The sequence below is a fragment of the Siniperca chuatsi genome, linkage group LG16 (genome assembly GCF_020085105.1).
Source record: "Siniperca chuatsi isolate FFG_IHB_CAS linkage group LG16, ASM2008510v1, whole genome shotgun sequence".
In the NCBI taxonomy this organism is placed as follows: Eukaryota; Metazoa; Chordata; class Actinopteri; order Centrarchiformes; family Sinipercidae; genus Siniperca; species Siniperca chuatsi.
Window position 1 is genome coordinate 25105823 of NC_058057.1, and position 19019 is coordinate 25124841.

The window sequence follows — 19019 nt, forward strand, 5'->3', positions numbered from 1 at the left end:
ATAAATTCAATTCCGGTTTATGTCAAAAAAATATAAACAAAAGTTGGCGGTAAAGATGGAGCCCGTAGAAAGTGAACCCTTATCCAGCGATGAAACAAATCAGGAATACAGAGTGCAAGTAACGTCGAAGAAACAAGTAATAGTGCAGATAAATAAATACAAAGACATTCTGAAGACAGCTCTCGACGGACAGCCGGACGTTGCAGAGGAGACGAGGCGAGTTTTACTGCAGGAGCTGCTGGCGGTGGGTCTGACTGTTTGTCTACTTCTTAATGTTACTAACTGTTAGCAAACTGTTCCGGTCAAGTATCAGATGACCGCTGAGTGTTGTTTTATAAAGACTTGTGTTACCACAAGTGCACAGAGTTCTCTATGGCATAGAGAATTCCACACCAAATCCCGTTCGAAATATCTGGTATTTAATGTTTAACGTTAATTTGCTATCAACATTCATACACACCAACAAAACACTATTATAGGGCCATTTAATATTTGTTGAGATCAATTTCGGCTTAAAAGTAATAGAGGCAGCACTTTATTTGACTAAAATCTCAAGTTTGAATGTAGGCTAGCCAACTCGCTTGGTTAACACACATTAACAACAGCTAAAATCCATCTAATTAAGAGTTTAAGTTTTATCGTTATCTGTTCCTGTTTGGTGTCCTGATCGTATGCCGTATTGAAGAGGTTAGACTGTTGATAACATAATCTTGAAGGTTGAAGACAGAAGTTGGCATTCGAAGTTTATATCGACAGGTATTGTATATGTGAATTAGTACAGTCTCATGAAAACTGGACTCACGAAGGTATCAAATTAGTTACATTGTCCCTCTATAATGCCTGGAAGAAACAAAGTCTCACCAGCGAAATGACAACACTAAGTCCCTATAGGAAGTACAACACAGTAATTAAGCTAGAAAACATATGCAGTCCACAAGAGTAAAGGTAAAAAGAGTAGAGTAGTAGGCTACATAACTGTTAGCACAATAATAATTTAACAGTTACCAGGCAACACATTAAGCTCAGACAGCTTGTATAATGGCTAGCTTGATCAACACTAAACTGATCACATAAAAAAAACTAATTTAACATCTCAAATAAAAAACGACAGTCACAAAATAGCTATAAGAAATGGAGTACATACAGTGTAAACCTTAAGATATTAAGTTCATTAACATCTATTCAGTCATACTGAGAAACGTAACAGATAAATTAGCTTTCCATTTCCATTTTCTCTGTTTCTTAGAGTCAGTCACTTACAGCTGCAACTGTTCCTGTTGAAGCCACTTTGTACCTGAGTTAGTGCAATAGCAACACGTTAGAGCTCCTGGGGGACTAGGATTATAAGTGTGCTGGGATACTAGGATTAGAACCTTCATTATGGTTCACATTGTGTACACTATTATGAAACAAACAACCATGACTTATCTTAACATGTATTAGAGACACACAGCAACTGTCCTTCATGCCCTAAACTATTGCAAAGAGGGCCTTGTTTTAACCCTCAAACAATGCATGTTGGGAAGTCTGCTAATTTGCTTATCATGACATTTTAGAGACCAAATGATTAATCAAGAAAATAATTTGCAGATTAATCAATAATAAAAAATAATGCTTAGTTGCAGGCCTAGAAACGTGCAGCCCTAGGAATAATGCAGTTATAATGTATTGCAGCTGTATTATGGACACCTTGTTCGATGTAAACTGCTGACTAAACTGTATTTGTATCTGCGCAGAACTTTGAGGCGGCTGTTCAGGACAACGTGTTGGTGGACGGACAGCCTTGGGAGGATGCACCTGTAGTTGAAGGTTCCACTTCAAACTCTATAAAATGTGTTTTAACAGCGTAAGGGTTACATTAAATCCCTAATCAGGAAAAAGTGTTAAAGCCCTGTTTAATAAACTACAGTTTCTGCTTCTCCTTCCACCACTAACGCACTCAGCAGAGGATGAGGCTGTTGATCTGGAAAGCCTGCTGGATGACACCATCGTTGAGACCACAAGGAGGCGCCGTACGTACCCAAGGCGGATCCTGCCTCATGTAGTCCACTCCCTCAAAGCTGAACGTAAACTCATGGTGGGTGTCACAGTAGCTTTGTCTTTGTTTAGATCTGATACATGTGCAGTAAAGTGTGTGGGTGGTGTTGGGCCTGAGACACACTGACTGCTCAGTTTCATGGAATAAACACAGAGTGCGAGGAAAACACTTCACAGCTCAAAAACATACATTGGGATTAAAAAACAGATATCTATATCATATATCAATCACAGATTGATGTTCAGTCTGGCAAATGACAAACTTTATACATATTGCGAATTAATATTTAGGTAAACAGTAAAATAAACTAATATCAGTTACATAATGTTGAGTGAGAAATTAATTGAATTAATACAGGTTTAATTTAATTATCAATGGAAGGAAATCCATTGGGTGAAGGTGAAAAACAAGTAAATAATACACAAAGAGAAAACAACAATTGAAACAGACAATACAAAAACTGTGCAGCATCCAGAGCTGCTGTGTCCTGTGTCCACTTTCCTGACAGCTGCTGTTTGTTTTCCAGGGGCTGTACGAGCACGCAGTCAAACCTCAAGAGGTGGTCAAAGATCCTGATCAAGGTTGTTACCTCTAATCACTTATACACACACACACACACACACACACACACTCGTTCTAATTTGAGCGTTAGTGTTCTCTGGTGTTCTGAAAAGATGCTTTAGGACAAAAATGTTTGAGAGTTATGTGAGAAAAATGTCTTTGTTCTGTTGATGTTGCCATGTTCACCGAACGCACATAAGCATATAAATAGTGAAAGAGACTATTATCACTATCATTTATAAAATAATTTTGTGTTGCTGTTGGTAATATTTCTCTCTGGTTAAAAGCAATATTTGAAACATTGAATACCCACTCCTTTGGGTACATACAGTATATATATATATATATATATATATATATATACGTATACACACACACACTATATGTACAGGACATACTGGACATTTACTTCTTGTATGATAATCAGGAAGAACTACTTCTCTTTAAGATGGACATTTGAAAGTTTCACCCTCCCTGAACTGAAACACCTAAAAGCATCAGTGCTTTTTGTTCACCTTGGGAGTTTCAGTACACAACAGAGCCACGATTGTGAAAAAATATGGCGGAACGGTTGTGGATACATCATGAAACGATACTGTAGTTTATCTGCAGAGTTAAAGGTGTCCTGTGGAGTTTTCTTATAAACAAAGTTTCTGTTTACATTCAGTGTAATTGTACAGTCACCAAAACACATTGTGTGTATCCTTGAGGAACAAACCTCATCATAATCCTCCTTCATCATAAAACACTTGCAAAGCAGATTTTTCTTGCACGTTTGAAACCTGCAGTGTTTACATCCATGTTGACTAGCTTGTAGTCTTCTTCTTCACTGCCTTTGTTGGCACATCAGTGTGTTTCTTGACACATTGCAGCTTTTGATCAGTGGAATGTATATCACTTCACCCCCGTGTAAGTGCATGTGCGTCCTTGTGGGCGTGCACGGAGCAAACAAAACAGGGACCCACATGTGAAAACATCACTCCAAAGCTTTAATGGTGGTCAAAAACTCCACAGGAAATCTGTAAGTATTAACAGTCATTTTGGAGGCAGAGAAGAAGGGTTAGTGAGGTGTTTTCTTGTCTTTTTTAAGAGACAAAATGGCAGCATTAGCAAAACAATTACAAACCAGTATGTGTAATGAACACATTATTCCTCCAGCTGTCCAGTTGATGTTTGGGGAGAAACCCATACTGTCATAAAAAAAATCTGTTTTTTTTAATGGAGTTTGCGCTCATGGACTGTAATGCATAAGAGTGGAATACGGTTCATTGTTTTGATTGATTAGTAGTTTGATTATTTAATATGTGATTGTGCATACATTTCCCACACATTTGTGATATCAATATAGGAATGTGCGCTCTCAGCCTGTGGTTATCCTACTTGGGCTATCAACAAAGTTAAAAGAGCCAAAAAACAGGACAAAAGTGTAACTGAACCAAGAAGGAACGGTGTCTCCATTCCTTATGTGTCTGGACTGTCTGAAAAACTACAAAGGATCTGTAGACAGCACGATGTTCCTGTCTTCTTTAAACCAGGCAACACTTTAAGACAGAAACTTGTTCACCCTAAGGACAGGTTACCCACACAGAAACAGAGCAATGTTGTCTACTCCATTCAGTGCAGTGAGGAAAACTGCAAAGAACGGTACATAGGCGAAACCAAACAGCCACTTCACAGAAGACTTTATCAGCACAGACGACACGCTAACTCAGGATTACAGAGCGCCGTGCATTTGCATTTAAAAGCTACAAACCGCACATTTGAAGACAGCGAGGTGAAGATTCTTAGTAGAGAGAAGAGTTGGTTTGAACGGGGCGTCAAGGAAGCCATTTTTGTGAAGAAAGAGAACCCCTCTTTGAACAGAAATGGTGGTCTGAGATTTAATCTGCCCAAAGTCTATCAGAGTGTATTATCACCTTGGTCACGCCTATCACATGCTAATCAGGCACTTAGCAGCGATGAAGTAGATGCAGCCAGAGAACAATAGGCCTGATTACTGATTACTGGGCCATCTTGAAACTATTAGGTCAGTTTCAGGTGAAACTAGCTATTTACAGATACTCAGGCAGATTCCTTCCTGAGGGCAGGGCTTATGTAACTCAGAGTAGTTTAAATTTCCAGTTCCCGTCCAATTTTTTCACAATTGAGAATGACTTCCGGATGGGAGCCGAAACGTCTTGATTCTGAAAACAGTGTCCAGATGACTACGACTGAAACCTTTTCTACGATAGAACACTCCTGGACGAATGAGGGACTACACCGTATCAATATAGGAAAATATCCTACACTGATGTATATACAGTATATTGTGAGTCCTCCAAGTAAAACTGACTAACCTACAAGTAGTAACAGCAATGTTGGAACTTTGATAATATTGAATTTGTTCTTGGCAACAAAAAAAAACATGCCAGTGTCTAAAGTTCACACATGATGCTTGTAGCCTTAAGAGTGGACAAACAAACCAAACCAGTCGCAGCTAACAAGCAGTCTGCAGTTTACCCAGTGTAACGTTACTGTTCTTGTGTTTGCGTTTCAACAGAGAGCATCATGAACGATTTGTCAGCAGCAGCTCCTGGAATGGTGAAGCAGGCCATCCAGGTCATAAAGGTAACACACACGCGTGAACACACCAAAGCTGCGTCAAGTTTGATCTGCGAATGTACATTTTACAGATGCTTTATTGACACGTGTATTTTTTTTATCTGTAGTCAATCAACACTCTACAGAAACAAGCCGAAGGCCTCTGTGAGATCCTCAACATGAAACCGAGTCACGCCACTCTGGAGATCCACAGGGAAGTTTTTGGTTTTAACAGCCAATCAGACGCTCCCTTGCCTCGTGTGAATGGAGCTACGAGGAACAGGCAGCCCATCAAGAGAACCGTAGAGGAAGCAGCAGCCACAGACTGCTATGTGCCTCTCAGTGAGAAACCTGTGGGAGAGGACAAGCCAGAGTGACCCCTCCTGCTACCATCACCATCAGAGCACCATCAAGATGGTGTGATGTTTCGGACTAATTAGTTTTTTGTTTTGCACAGTTTTGTTATTCTTTTAAAGAATAGAAAGCAGAGGTTAACACATGACTCTTGAGGTTTATTCATTTTAAACATAGTGAAATATTTTCTCCAACATGTATAGTAAAGGTTCCTTGTCTCACATTTGGACATGAATATGTAATATTAATGGTGAGACATAACTACAATTCTCATAAACAAAGAACTATTGTTCCCTAGCAGCCTCTACATTCCGACTGCTGGATCGTACAAAACCACAAGAGGGCGCAAAGCAAATGGCACAAGTCGTCTTTAATGAAGCCAAACAGATGTTTCAGTGACATGTGGGACAGTGTTACACCTGAGACTGGTTCTCCTAGTGACAAGCGAGCCTGATGAAGCATACACAAAACGGGTTGCTTGCTCTTCCATTTGCAAACGTTTTTCTGTGGTGTGCAGCAACCCCCTTCTTACGTTTTGATTCTCGTCATATTGCTTCCTCTTGACCGGGACCCGTTTGAATTATACAACAGACAGAGGACTTATCATTTTCTTAGTACATACCCCAGTGTATTACAATTAATGTGAAAGTAATTACCATACTAACATTCTCAAACCATATTAAGCTTGTCTGGTTTAGAAGAAGTATTTAAACAATGTCATAAATTTAAGTCAGAGATTTAACAGCTGCAATTTGCCACTGAAACAATCATCTGAATTTGTGAAAAAAGAAAGTTAAATATCGTAATAGTCTTTAGGACTAAACTGAATCAGTTGAAGTCCTAAAAGAGACTGTTGACTCCTGATCTTATCCTGTTCATACTGTATAAAACTACATTTCCAGAGACTTTGTACTTTCTCCCAGCTCTGTCCTTTTTAAACATTTTGAATATATCCTGTTGGTTCATCTTTACATGTTATGGTCACTTTAAGAACCGGTAAAGACATGTATTGGAAATATAAAGTTGTTGTTGTTTTTTTTAAAACAATGTACACTCTATCTGTCCTGTACCCTTTTTTAAGTAGAATAATGCCAGCCTTATGGCATTATTCTATATTTTTCTTATTGTCAACAAATTATAATAAAATAACCAAAACCATGTTTGTCCGTCTCAATACTTTAAGACCTGTCTGCGGTTCTCACCCCAAAGCCTATTGGTACCTACTAAAGATGTTTCTCAAACAGGAGGAAATCGTGCATTAGTTGTGGACTATTTTAGTCTAGTGAGTATTCACAGCAGCAGGACGGTGTATGTGGCATTCAGTCAAAATAAACTACAGTGCCCTATGTTCATTGTAATGAAGGAATATGTCACCCAGTGCAACGGTGTGGATCAAGGATGTGTTTTGTCAGAAATCTCTGAGTCTATGAAAACCCTGGTCAACTGTTGGCCCTGAGTCATGTGACTTACGTGAACTGCCCTCGCTGCTTCTAAAACGGCAGCGAAATTGAAAAGAGAAAAGAAAGCTGAAGTGAAACTGCAGCCTGTTTTCTGCCTGGCTTGTTTTCACTGGACTCGATGCCCGGTCCACAAATGACACTTTTTAGAGCCAGTGTGCGGTGTGTTTTTCTCATTTTAATGCACCCTTTAAAAAATCTGTGATGTCAGACTGTGATTCTTCCTGCCATCAGAATAATAGCAAGAATAACCACCTCTGTGAAGGATGTGAGGTAAGATCACACTAACATGCTGTCATTATGTCTGTATTTTCTTATCATCACAGGGACATGCTTTTTTTTTTTCTGGTGCAGCCTGCTCCCTCTCCCAAAGGGAGGTCAAAGGTCATGGTCATGCTGGCATACATGAGGGTTTGAACCAACATCTTGTTAAAGGGCAATCTTTGTAGTCAACTTGTTCAAAAGTGTTCAAAATCAAGTTTGTTTTGTGTGTGAAAAAGATGAGAATGTTTTATTGTCTGTGTCTGCTTAGATTGAATGTGAATTTATTTCTGCCAAATGAAAATGAAATTGGAAATCTGGTTGCAATGATGCATAAAAAACTTAAGTTTGGCTAGTTACATTTAAACTTGAAAACTTAAGTTCGGCTAGTCACATGTTTAACTTAAGTTAAACTGCAAACATGTGACTAGCCGAATGAATGAATAGAAGACTGAATTTAACTGTTTATCATATAAAGTGTGTGTGTGTGTGTGTGTGTGTGTGTTTTAGGGTTCAGAGGATGGAGGCAGAAGGCTGAAGAGGAGAGAGAAGAACAGAGTCGCAGCCCAGAAAAGCCGGAAGAGACAAACACAGAGAGCTGACCTTTTGCATGAGGTGCATGTGTGTGTGTGTGTGTGTGTGTGTGTGTGTGTGTGCATGTCTTGTACTTCCACCTTTGAAAGGACCAATTGCAGACCTTGAGAACGAGGACATTTTTTCTGTTCCTCACTGCTTCAAATGGCTGTCTGAGAGCTAAGACTTGGTTTCAGGGTTAAGGTTAGAATTCGGTTTAGGTTAAAAAAAAAAAAAGTACTCCAATGATTCAGTTATGCATTTCTATAAATTTGGAGTACTCAAAAGAGACAGATTAAAAAAAAAACAATGGCCAAAATCAACACTGCAGAGGCCGAGATATCTTGATTTTAATTGATCGAGCTAAGTCTCAACCCCAAAACGCGATAACCCAGACGGTATTATCAGGGCTTTTTTTCTCAAATTAAGAACTTCTGCAGAGGCACAGAAGACATGTCCCCATGACTAGTAATCTAATTTTGATGTGTAAAATTCAGGTTAAGGTTAGGATCCTGAATGCATTATGTCAGTGCATACCAGTATATCTGCACTAAATGTGAAAGAATCAAAAACTCAAAGTGATAAAATGCCCGTCTAAACTCTTCATTCAGTCATTCATCATTTCTGCCTCTTCCTGTTCTCCTCTTCCTTCTCTTTGTCTCTCTTTCCTTTTCTTTCTCCACTTGTCTCTTCCAGGCCTGTGAGCTGTTGGAGCAGAGGAACAGAGAGCTGAGGAGAGAGGTGTCTACAATATGCATTGTACAAAATGCATTCATCTTGGATATCATTTCTCCCTGCTGGGATTAGATCACATGTCGCCATGTTCTTGCTCGGTGTTCATCTGCCGCCGCCACTGCGCTAGTGTACACTTTGTTTGTAAAGTAAAGTTACACCAGAAAATCTTTATTTTATCTACGAACAAATATGAACTCCTTTAATTCAAAGTGGTTTGCATTGGACATAGAAGTGCATTAAAACAACATTTAAAAACAAAATGAAGAGGCAAAGAAAATCAAATATACACAGTAATTACAGCAATAAAGTAAATCTGCTGGTTGATTTGTCTGCAGGTGGATTCTCTGTTTGAGGAGCAGCGCCTGCTGACGGAGGCTCTCAGGGCCCATGAGCCCTTCTGTCCCATCATGCACTGCTCCTTTGCCTCCTCCACCTCGTCCAGCCTGCAGCCTGACACCATGGCAGCCCGCTCTGTCTGAGGCAAGCAATAATGTTTCAGACCACAGTGATCAGTGCGGCTTGTTGTCTAGTTACCCGTTGTGTAATGCACCAGGAAAGCCCTCGAGGGCGCTGTTCACCATAATCAGCGAGAAAGTGGTGATTCAACAGGTGCTGCTGAACTCTAGTGGCAACACGTAGAATCACAGTGAAGGGTGTCTCTGGTAGTTAAATCTTTTATGCAGAAGCTCATGTCTGTAATGTAAATACAATGGATTTTACCACACTGTACATTTCCTTCCCATTACTGATACACATGGTTTGACTCCTCTTTAAGCTTGGAAGTGAAGGAAATTAAACATTAAGTTCAAATTGTTGGACGCCATTCTTGAGTTGCAGAATGAATTCTTCCATTAGCCCATTTATTCCAAGTTTTTCTCTGTTACACGAGTGCATGACTTTGATTCTAGTCACAACTGTTTCAAAGAACCAAATACATATTTTCCTAAAAATAAAAGGAAAGTCATACAATTTGTATGATGTTTTAATCTGAGGAGTAAAATCTTTTGCAATGTGTTCAGTTAGACACAATTGAAATAATGAAATCATCACAATCACTTTATAGTCATTTTTAGTATTATTAATTATGTGTTAGTTTATATGACTGAGATATTGAGGTAGTATACTAACAAACGAATAAATAAAACAATAAAACCAAAAACAGAACTGCACTGGCGTTTGTTGAAAAATAGTTTCATAAGTACCATAATGATTCATGCCAATGAACTGTACTGGAACATATATTGAACAAAAATTGTTTGGTTACACCACTTGACATTTTCAGTCTTCCCTTGTGGAGAAAGTACAGCAGAATCACTACAGAAAACCAGTTTACGTAGTTGTGACAATACATTGATGTATAGAAATGTGTAGTTTATTATTCATTAATTTTATATGTAGATTTCTGTAAGAAAAACAGCAGTGTTATGATAGTATTGCAATAGTAAAAACGAAGCAAAGACATTTGCTCTCAAAACACTCGTGCTAGAGGTTTTAACCACCCTTTTGTTTAGTTGGTACCACTTCCTAACAGTGCATCCTTCATAAAGGGTCTACAAATTGTGAGTGTATTAATGTTAATAAATAATATATTTATGCTTAATAAATCATCATAAGTCATTAAGAAGGTTTGCATTGCCAGAATGTAAAACATCCGATTGGCTGGTGTCGACTTGATGGTTAATTATAAGCGAGAAACCCATCACCCTTTACTAACTTCTTAAATCCTGATTCTCCTCTTAAATCCTCTCTTAGGTTGGTTTAAAGTTAGAGAAAAACCTTTTCACTGTGTCTGCTTGTTCTAATACTTTATTAAAGTTGATGACAGTATGATTCTTACAGTGAGAGAAGTATTCAAACCCAGAAACGTCATGTTTTTTTAAAATTTTTTATGGCTGCATCATTTCAGAAAATGGAAATATACCAGATGCCTGTTGTTTCGTTTGATTTACATTTCCATGAAATTCAGCCTGACATATGTAGCCTGGCATCACAAAATATGGGTTTGTGGATTTGAACACTGCTTTACCCAACTGTGGTCACTTCAGAGTTTTAGATCCTAATGACTTAGTAACATTTAGAACTGCAGACTTTGTGGTTTATTAGAAAATACGTCATTAATAAGGGTTTTCTCATCATGTAAATCTACACCAGCCAAAGTGATTTTTCACTTATAGCAGTAATTGTTGTCAGTATCAGAATCTGCTTTATTGCCAAGTAGATTTTCACATCCAGGGAATTTGCTTTGGTATAAAACAAGTTCTACAAAAGTGAAGGATTGCAAATATAAAACCTATATATATAACATATATCAAAAATATGTAAAATATATGTGTTTTTAAAATGAAAAGAGCTGTACAGTGTTTGAAACGAAGAGGATGGGTTGTGCAAATATTCACAGTATAAAGTATAAAGAATATGTGCAGAGATAATTATCCAAAAAATGGAACACAATGAGTCGGATGTGGAGACTTTACGTTACATTGCAATTGTAATAGTGTTTGAAATTGTTTTAATTCATTTAAAAATTGTATAAAACATATTAAAAAACAGAAATGTAACACATTGCACTGAAGAGAAAGTAGAACATACTTTTGTTTTTTAATGCTTGAAATCATTCTTTATTGACCAGCAAGTATAAAAAACCACAAGAAGTCAGAGATATTTAAAAACCACAGTGATTAATGAAGTCAGCATTATGGTAAGTGATGTATTGTATGTATGTATGCTCACCAACATCATTGATTATGTTGCAAAAAAAAAAAAAGGTCTTCTGGGATGTTACTTCATTTTACTGAAGCTTTTGAGGTCATTTGAAGTCACAGACATGTGAGAGTGGATCCATAATCTCTCACCTGCATCAGAATAGAAACCTGGGGTTTGGTTACGTTGGAGGACACTCACCGAAAGTAATAGTTCCCTTATTTGGCCACAATCACATCAAACTTAATCGTCTCACTGTATCTGTTTCATTTTTCCTTCCTCTTCCATGCTGAGATGAATGAAAAGTTCCTCTTGATGTACGGCATGCTGACACAAACCAACTGCGGCGAACTAAACCATTTGCAGACTTCTGGGAAACTGGGCTGACAATTATTTTTCAAAAGCCTTTTTATGGATTCCTGGAAGAAATTTAAAAAAAAAAAAGAATAATACATGTGGGGAAGAGTCTGTTTTCAATGCTTGAGTGTAGAACGAACAGCTGGTCTTTAGGTGGAGACACAACAGGAAGCTGCATGGCAAGCCTTTGAAAATACAAATAGATTAATTAATAAATTATAATATAATTATATATATAAATAATTGCTGTTAGATGTGATGCAGGAAATCCCCCAGTTGTAAAATAATCTTTACATACAACATCTAAGTTTTTGTGTAGTTCTGAAACTGGATATTTATGTCAAAATTTTTTGGGGAAACTGCAAAAAAGCAGCAAAAACAGCGTACAAAGAGAATATTAATTCTAACAATAAAAAGGCTAATTGTGCTGCGTTGGTGAGTAGGAACAGTTTAGACTGCTCTGCCTTTTCTACATGTTACTTTGTGAAAATGTTTCAGTGATAATTTTGAGTTACCATGTTGATTGGAAAGTTGTATGTCGACTCACTGACCGAGTGCTGCTGTTCAAAGCTACTCCAAAGTGCCAAAAGTATGTAGGCACCTCAGTCCACATACTGGAGCTGTTGGTCGTGGTTTGGTCTAGGCCCCTATTTCAGTGAAGGAAGGTCCATAAACAAATGGTTTTCCCAGTTTGGTGTGGAAGAACTTGACTGGCCTGCACAGAGGCCCTGAACTCAACCCCGTCCAACACCTTTGGGATGAACTGAACACCGACTGTGAGCCAGGTGTTATCACCCAACATCAGTGTTGGACCTCACTGATGCTCTTGCGGCTGAATGGGAGCAAATTCCTGCAGCCAGGTTCCAACATCTGGTGGAAAGACTGAAACCAGCAGAGTGGAGGCTGTTGTAGCAGCAGATTAACGCTGTCGCTCCACTTTGTGCTTCTCATGTATTACTTTCGAGTCACGGAGCTAATCATCTGTTTTTCTGAAAGATGAATGTCGGCGGGGGCATGCAGTGGCCTGGTGGTTGACACAGTGTTCCTGGTTTGGTTCCAGCCAGGGACCTTTGATGCATGTCATACCCCTCTTACTCTCCCCCATACTGTATTTCCTGTCTATACCTACATGATGAAGGCAAACTGTCTCTAAAAAGATACATGCTGTACCTGGCAATCTTTGAAAGCTCTCTAACAAAACTTACCGCTGAAGGTATTTCCAGAATCCCCAAAGACTCTTCTAACCTGAATGATGTGCACCTGGTAGTGTCTCCCACCCACTCCATGACGTGCTGGTCAAACAATGGAGCACCTTCAGCGGAAGACTCATCCCCCCAAAAAGCACCACAGAGCGCCACAGGAAGTCATTCCTGCCTGTGGCCATCAAACTCTTTAACTCCTCCCTCTAAGTGTCAGTCTGTATGACCCTAAGTCACTAAACTGGACACTGATCACTACATCTATGCAATACTTGACATAATTGTGCAATATCCTGTGTTAATACTCCTGTGCAATATACTCTTTTCAGTTTAAAATTCCCTATTTATTGATATTGATATTTATTCATACTTCTATTACTGCTGTGCAATATCCTCTGTCTCATTATAAATAAGCTACACTTAACTTGGCAGTTCATGCACTATTACTTTATACTATATTATTATCATCAACCGGTAAACCCACTTTGTACTTCACACTTATTTTATTTTATACTTATACCCACTTGGTACTTAATATATATATATGATTAGGCCCCAACAGATGACGTGCTCAGGGAATGTCTCAGGCAATGGGGAACAGAGGAAGACGTGCTGGAGGAGGGACCATCATGGGAGGACAAACCCCTACATGGGATGTACCACCGGAACAGAACTGAAGTGGCTGATATCAAGAAATCCTACCAACGGCTAGAGCGGGCCGGATTGAAGGACAGCACAGAGGCACTCATCATGGCTGCACAGGAGCAGGCCCTGAGCACCAGAGCAATAGAGGCCCAGATCTATCTCACCAGACAAGACCCGAGGTGTAGGCTGTGCAAAGAGGCCCCTGAGACAATCCAGCACATAACTGCAGGGTGTAAGATGCTGGCGGGAAAAGCATACATGGAACGCCATAACCAAGTGGCTGGCATAGTGTACAGGAACGTCTGCACTGAGATCCAGACTGACAGAATGGTAATGGCGAACCAGCCTGACATCGTGGTGGTGGACAAACAGCAGAGGAAAGCCGTTGTGGTTGACGTGGCGATACCAAGTGATGGCAACATCAGGAGAAAGGAACATGAGAAACTAGAGAAGTACCAAGGGCTCAGAGAAGAGCTGGAGAAGGCCTGGAAGGTGAAGGAAACAGTGGTGCCCGTGGTCATCGGAGCACTCGGGGCAGTGACCCCCAAACTGGAGGAGTGGCTACAGCAGATCCCTGGAAGAACACCAGACATCTCGGTCCAGAAGAGTGCAGTACTAGGAACAGCAAAGATACTGCGCAGAACCCTCAAGCTCCCAGGCCTCTGGTAGAGGAACCTAAAGTAAAAAGTTGTTGAATGTTACATATGGCTAAATTAAAGTTACGTTTTGTTAGAGGAGTTTTGTTTTTCAAAGATCGACAGGCATTTATGCCGAGATGTTCAGCAACCACAAATGGGTGAAATGTCTGGGTGTCCAAATACGTTTGACCATATTGTATATATCGCATTATTAAATTAACTCTAATTGGTTATGTTGCCTTTCACAACCTCAATACATTTTATAGATTTTGTTGTGTGGCTGAATTTAAAGACAAAACATTTCAGTTTCTTAATGACCTGGCAGGAAGAGATAATCTACAGTACATGCACTCCATCTTCTTTGTGTGCTCAAAATACATTTTCAACTGCTTTTCATGGTTTGTTTGTTTGTTTTTCACCTTGGTGACCATCAGTTAGATGGGACTTCACACAGGTGAAAATGGCAACAACAAAAGAAATTGGTTAGAAATGGCAAAAAACAAATAAAACAAAAAAGTTAGAAAATGACTATAAAGCACAGCAGAGCTGAGTCTACTTTCCCGTCCTGGTGTGTCAAACCCCACCCACCAGGTTCAAAAAACAAACCCTGCGTGTTTGGATTTGGTTTTGCATGTTCAATGCCCCAGACTTCCGCAGGAAACTGATGCTGCAGTCACTGTGGAACTGAGCTCAGATCAGTTTCTAAATGAGCTCGGAAATCACCACCGTCACAACAACTCTGGTCGCCCTAGCAATCCAGGAAATACTGCTGGGGCAGGAAGTAACCCGTCACTTAGAGCAGTTCTGAGGAATACAGTAAAGCCTGCACAGACACATGCATAATTCTACTGTACGTAAACAAAAACAGACAGTTATGACACCATATCTACGCATACAAAAACACACTTGCACCACACACTTGTGAAAATGCAAAGTCACATGGATACACTCTGTATTGTACTGGTGCAACATTTGTCCTTAGTACACACACACACACACACACACAAACAAATATTTACAGACTTCTGGTGAAATCCTGATTCAGTTCTTGGTAATTTCTCAGAAAATGAAAGAATAAAAGTCAAAACATCAGACAATCAGGACAGGATGTTACATCATTCACTCCAATCATCACTGAGACCAAAAAGAAGGTCTCTATATTTTTTTATTTTTTGGATTCTTCATATTTTAGTTATTCGGTTCAATGCTACTTTCTGTACATTTTATTTCCCAACATGAAGGTCTAAGTGATGTTTCAAAGCCTTCTCCACACTGCAAGACATACAATTCTGGAGGAGAAATGCTGAAACAGTTATTTATTGATTATTTTCTTGCATATAAACACATCATTTTCATGGATGTATCGACCCTAAAACTCAGTCTGCTGCTGGAGAGGACCGACATTATGGGCATGTATTTTTCTTCATGAACAGATAATTAGGGGCCACACTGAAAACAACACACACAAGCAAACAAAGAATACACAGGCACACACAAAAAACCCACCGGCATAAACACACCTTTCACGCTTCATACATAAAGGCCTACACACACTTCTGCTGAACTGTGAAAGGAATTCTTGTGTCACTTCTCTGGAAGAAAAAGCACGGCTGTGCCAATATGTTTCATCACTGGACTCATCAATAGTTCATTATTACGAGCAGTTCCATTTAAGAGTGGTGTGATTTTTCATGCGGCAAGGAAAGCTTTGTGATAGGTATCACCAATGCTTTTGAGTGTTTTTTTTTTCTGGTACTCATTATGTTGTCCTGTGTGGTTACTGACCAAATCCCAAAGATCTCCATGTACAACTGAAAGGTGAAGTAACATCCTCAGGACGTTCATACTGAATGTGTTAAAAGAAAAATCCCTTACTGAATGTTGCCATGCAATTCGTTATCTTTGTAAATCTCTCTTTCGATGGTTGTGAGCATGCGTCTTTCTTCATGCCAAATATCAAGGTGAGCTTCTTAAATTTGCTATGACATTTTTTCTATTTTAACTATGAGGAAGTAAAAGCATAAAAGAATCAAAAATCTTTGGCAGCTCCTGAGATGCCAGTTTATGTAGGACCATTAATATCAGATCTGTAAGTTGAGATCATCATTGAGCTTCAACCAATCACTAGATCGAGTCAAATAATAACTGTGGGAGCAGTTTAATAAGGTGTATTGTGGCAAGTTTCCATTAAGGGCTTGATAAATAAATAGAAACCAATGCCTGTCACGTCTTACTGTTACTGTTAGCTTGATGTCTATATTTCCCTCCCTACCCAAACAGAAACCATTCCTCGTGTGAAATCACCCTCCTTGAACATAGTTACAACTGAATTCCTTGAAAAGGTCATTGGTGCAGTCGGCCCACACATGTATTGAAATATTCTGCTGTCTTTGACTTTGTCCACTCATTGTCGAAGTATGCCATGATCTGTTTCCTTCATATCAGTAAATATAGACCGTCTTTTGCATATCAAAACTGCCCTTTCTTGCAAAACGGTTCCTGTAGAGGCAATTTCTTCAGACTTTCAGTCATTTGTAAAGTCCAGCAATATTCTTTTTACTGTCAGCAGGTTTCCGGGCTTATCAGAGTTTTATATTGTTGTAACAACTTCAGCATGTAGGCAGGTGTTTACTGTGCATCTAAACTTGAATGGTGGCTGTCCACTTATCTGCCGTCCAATCACATCCTCAGTATGTTCCAACAAACATATTTTCTTCAAAATATGGCTAAATATGGCTTCTCAATCCTAAAGCACAAATCTGTTGAGTTTGTTAACAGGCATGTGCGATGGTTTGTGCACGTTTGACAGCACACTTCCTGCTCTTCAAAAAGGCCAGAACACAGTTGTTTGCTTTGCCTCAAACTCTTAAAACTTGTCAGGAGAATGTGAGGAATGCATTCACTTTGGGGTGACACCATTTTCAATTTCACACAGTTGGGATATCGGCACCATGCCATCCCATGAACAACCCTGATAGGGGCCCATAACGCAGCACAGCACCAGTAGTAAACCTAACCCTATCGACCCCCAGTAACAGCTGCTTAACTTAACGATATGTTGGAGGTTTTACCAATCTGCAGTAAGCACCTGCACTGTCACCTACAACTCAGTGTGACTGTTGTTAATTGTCCTTTTGGGGCATTTTTGCCTTTATTTTGAGGGAAAAGTGGGAAGTAGACGGGTGACTGGAGATGATGAGAGAGAGGAGAGAGGACATACAGCAAAGGTCCCCAGCCAGATTTAAATGTTCGTCTTCTTTGTTGCTTCTTTTACCATTCCTTCCTGTATGTAAAACTAATCTACGGCCTCAAATATCCGGATCTTAATGTGATTATACAATCTTGTTAGCGCTTGGTGGTATTTCCTATTGCTCCTTCACAATAATAGTTACCAGTGGTTTGCTGGAGACAGGCATCTAATGTGAAGCAACAGCAGGAGAATTCAAAAGTTGCTTAACAGCAGCAGAGTTCATTATAGATTCACCACCAAAGCAAACAAGAGCTCACAAGCCATGTTGCATCATGGAGAGATGGGATTGGTGGCTCATTAGGACATTTTTTTGCAAGTTATTTTTGCACATGTTAACTGATTTCTGACCACATCAATTTTATTATTTGATTGTAAAACTGAGGCTCACCAATACTGCACTGATCTCTTTCAAATTGGAAACGCATCTGCTCTTTTACCTGTGGCACAGGTAAACTTATGAAACAAAAGTGTCAGAATTAAGAAATACAACCTCCAGACCAAACCTTTCTATCTAACCATGATGGGTTTTCCCCATCAGAGTCCCTTTACTGTCTAATGAACTCAGGAAGACTCTTTGAAAACCCTGCTTAAAGGAATTGTTAATACATAATAGGTTTACTTCCTTGTATTTCTTTGTTATTCCTTGCTTTCACTTCTGTTCAACAGTTTTATAGATTTTTATAGCCTTTACTTGATTAAATCGTTTTCCCTCCTTCTCATATTTTTCTCTCCCCAGTGTCTCTACATGATTTTATTGTCTGTTTTAATTCCTTGTCTCTTTAAAGGCTGTTATCACTTGACAAGTGCTAAATAAAGTTATGAATACTGTTGCCATTATGGTTCATTAGTTTATGATTTATTTAGTGCTTTCTATTTCATCTAGTGCAACTTCCTTAAACGGATGCACATGTCTCTTGTACTCTGTTACTACATCAGTAAGTGAGTAATCAGTTCTTATGTGTCACACCCCTGTATGTACAATTATTTTATTTTACCTGGAGATTTAGGCAACTGTAATCAATCTGATGAACTCATAATACTTCCAAATCTATGTACTTGTGTGTTTAGCTGTTACCTTTGACCTCAGCACACAGGATGTTGCTGTTCAAAGATAATGACACTGCTGTTGCATCATTCACCTTGCCCCTGCTTGTGACCGAGTTGCATCAGTTTCTCCAACAACTGAGAGAATGACAGAATGACAAAGCAGCTTCCCTCTCCTCCCTCCCCTCTAGTGTGTGTGTGTACTTTGGCCCCATATTGACCAATACCCCACGTGGGACAAAAAATAATTGCGCTGGACCACAGGCCACAATAATTCAGGTTTCACTCAACAGCCACTGAAACAAAGACAAAACCAACTAGAAACATCCTGGTGTACAATCAATGTGATCAAAGTTAGTGGTTAAAACTGGGATCACTTCCTGGAATGAAGACTTACAATGACCTCAGTTATGACCCCGAGCTGACCTGAGTATAAACTGTACTACACTCTGCTTTCCGCAAGGCTCAGAGTGTGTTGTAACTTGAACTTCCCCCTTCTGCTTCTGCTTTAAGTCAGAGCCAACTGTACTTCTCCACAAAGAGAAACAGTGTACTTAAAGTCAGTTAACTGTTTAGTGATATAGTTTTGTAATAGACCATTGTTGGCATAAAGTAAGGTCAACAGAA

At 39.3% G+C, this 19019-nt stretch overlaps 2 protein-coding genes across 4 annotated transcripts; both read left to right on the forward strand.

The window, feature by feature from the left end:
* The first annotated feature begins 9 nt into the window (after positions 1–9).
* Positions 10–6691, forward strand: nsl1 (NSL1 component of MIS12 kinetochore complex). Of its 2 annotated transcripts, none has more exons than XM_044169210.1 (6): positions 10–244; positions 1737–1809; positions 1947–2077; positions 2565–2619; positions 5139–5206; positions 5308–6691. In XM_044169210.1, exons 1-6 carry the CDS (start codon positions 20–22, stop codon positions 5554–5556), a joined length of 801 nt encoding a protein of 266 aa, XP_044025145.1. In that variant the 5' UTR covers positions 10–19; the 3' UTR covers positions 5557–6691. The 2 variants fall into 2 exon arrangements, with proteins under 2 accessions (XP_044025145.1, XP_044025144.1); XM_044169209.1 differs by having other exon boundaries at positions 11–244; positions 1944–2077.
* Positions 6692–7097: 406 nt separating this feature from the next.
* On the forward strand, positions 7098–9718 carry batf3 (basic leucine zipper transcription factor, ATF-like 3). 2 transcript variants are annotated; one of them, XM_044169223.1, is made up of 4 exons: positions 7098–7263; positions 7762–7866; positions 8521–8583; positions 8895–9718. In XM_044169223.1, the coding sequence occupies exons 1-4, from the start codon at positions 7195–7197 to the stop codon at positions 9036–9038; spliced, it is 381 nt and encodes a 126-aa protein (XP_044025158.1). In that variant the 5' UTR covers positions 7098–7194; the 3' UTR covers positions 9039–9718. The 2 variants fall into 2 exon arrangements, with proteins under 2 accessions (XP_044025158.1, XP_044025159.1); XM_044169224.1 differs by having other exon boundaries at positions 8521–8565.
* The last annotated feature ends 9301 nt before the right edge of the window (positions 9719–19019 follow it).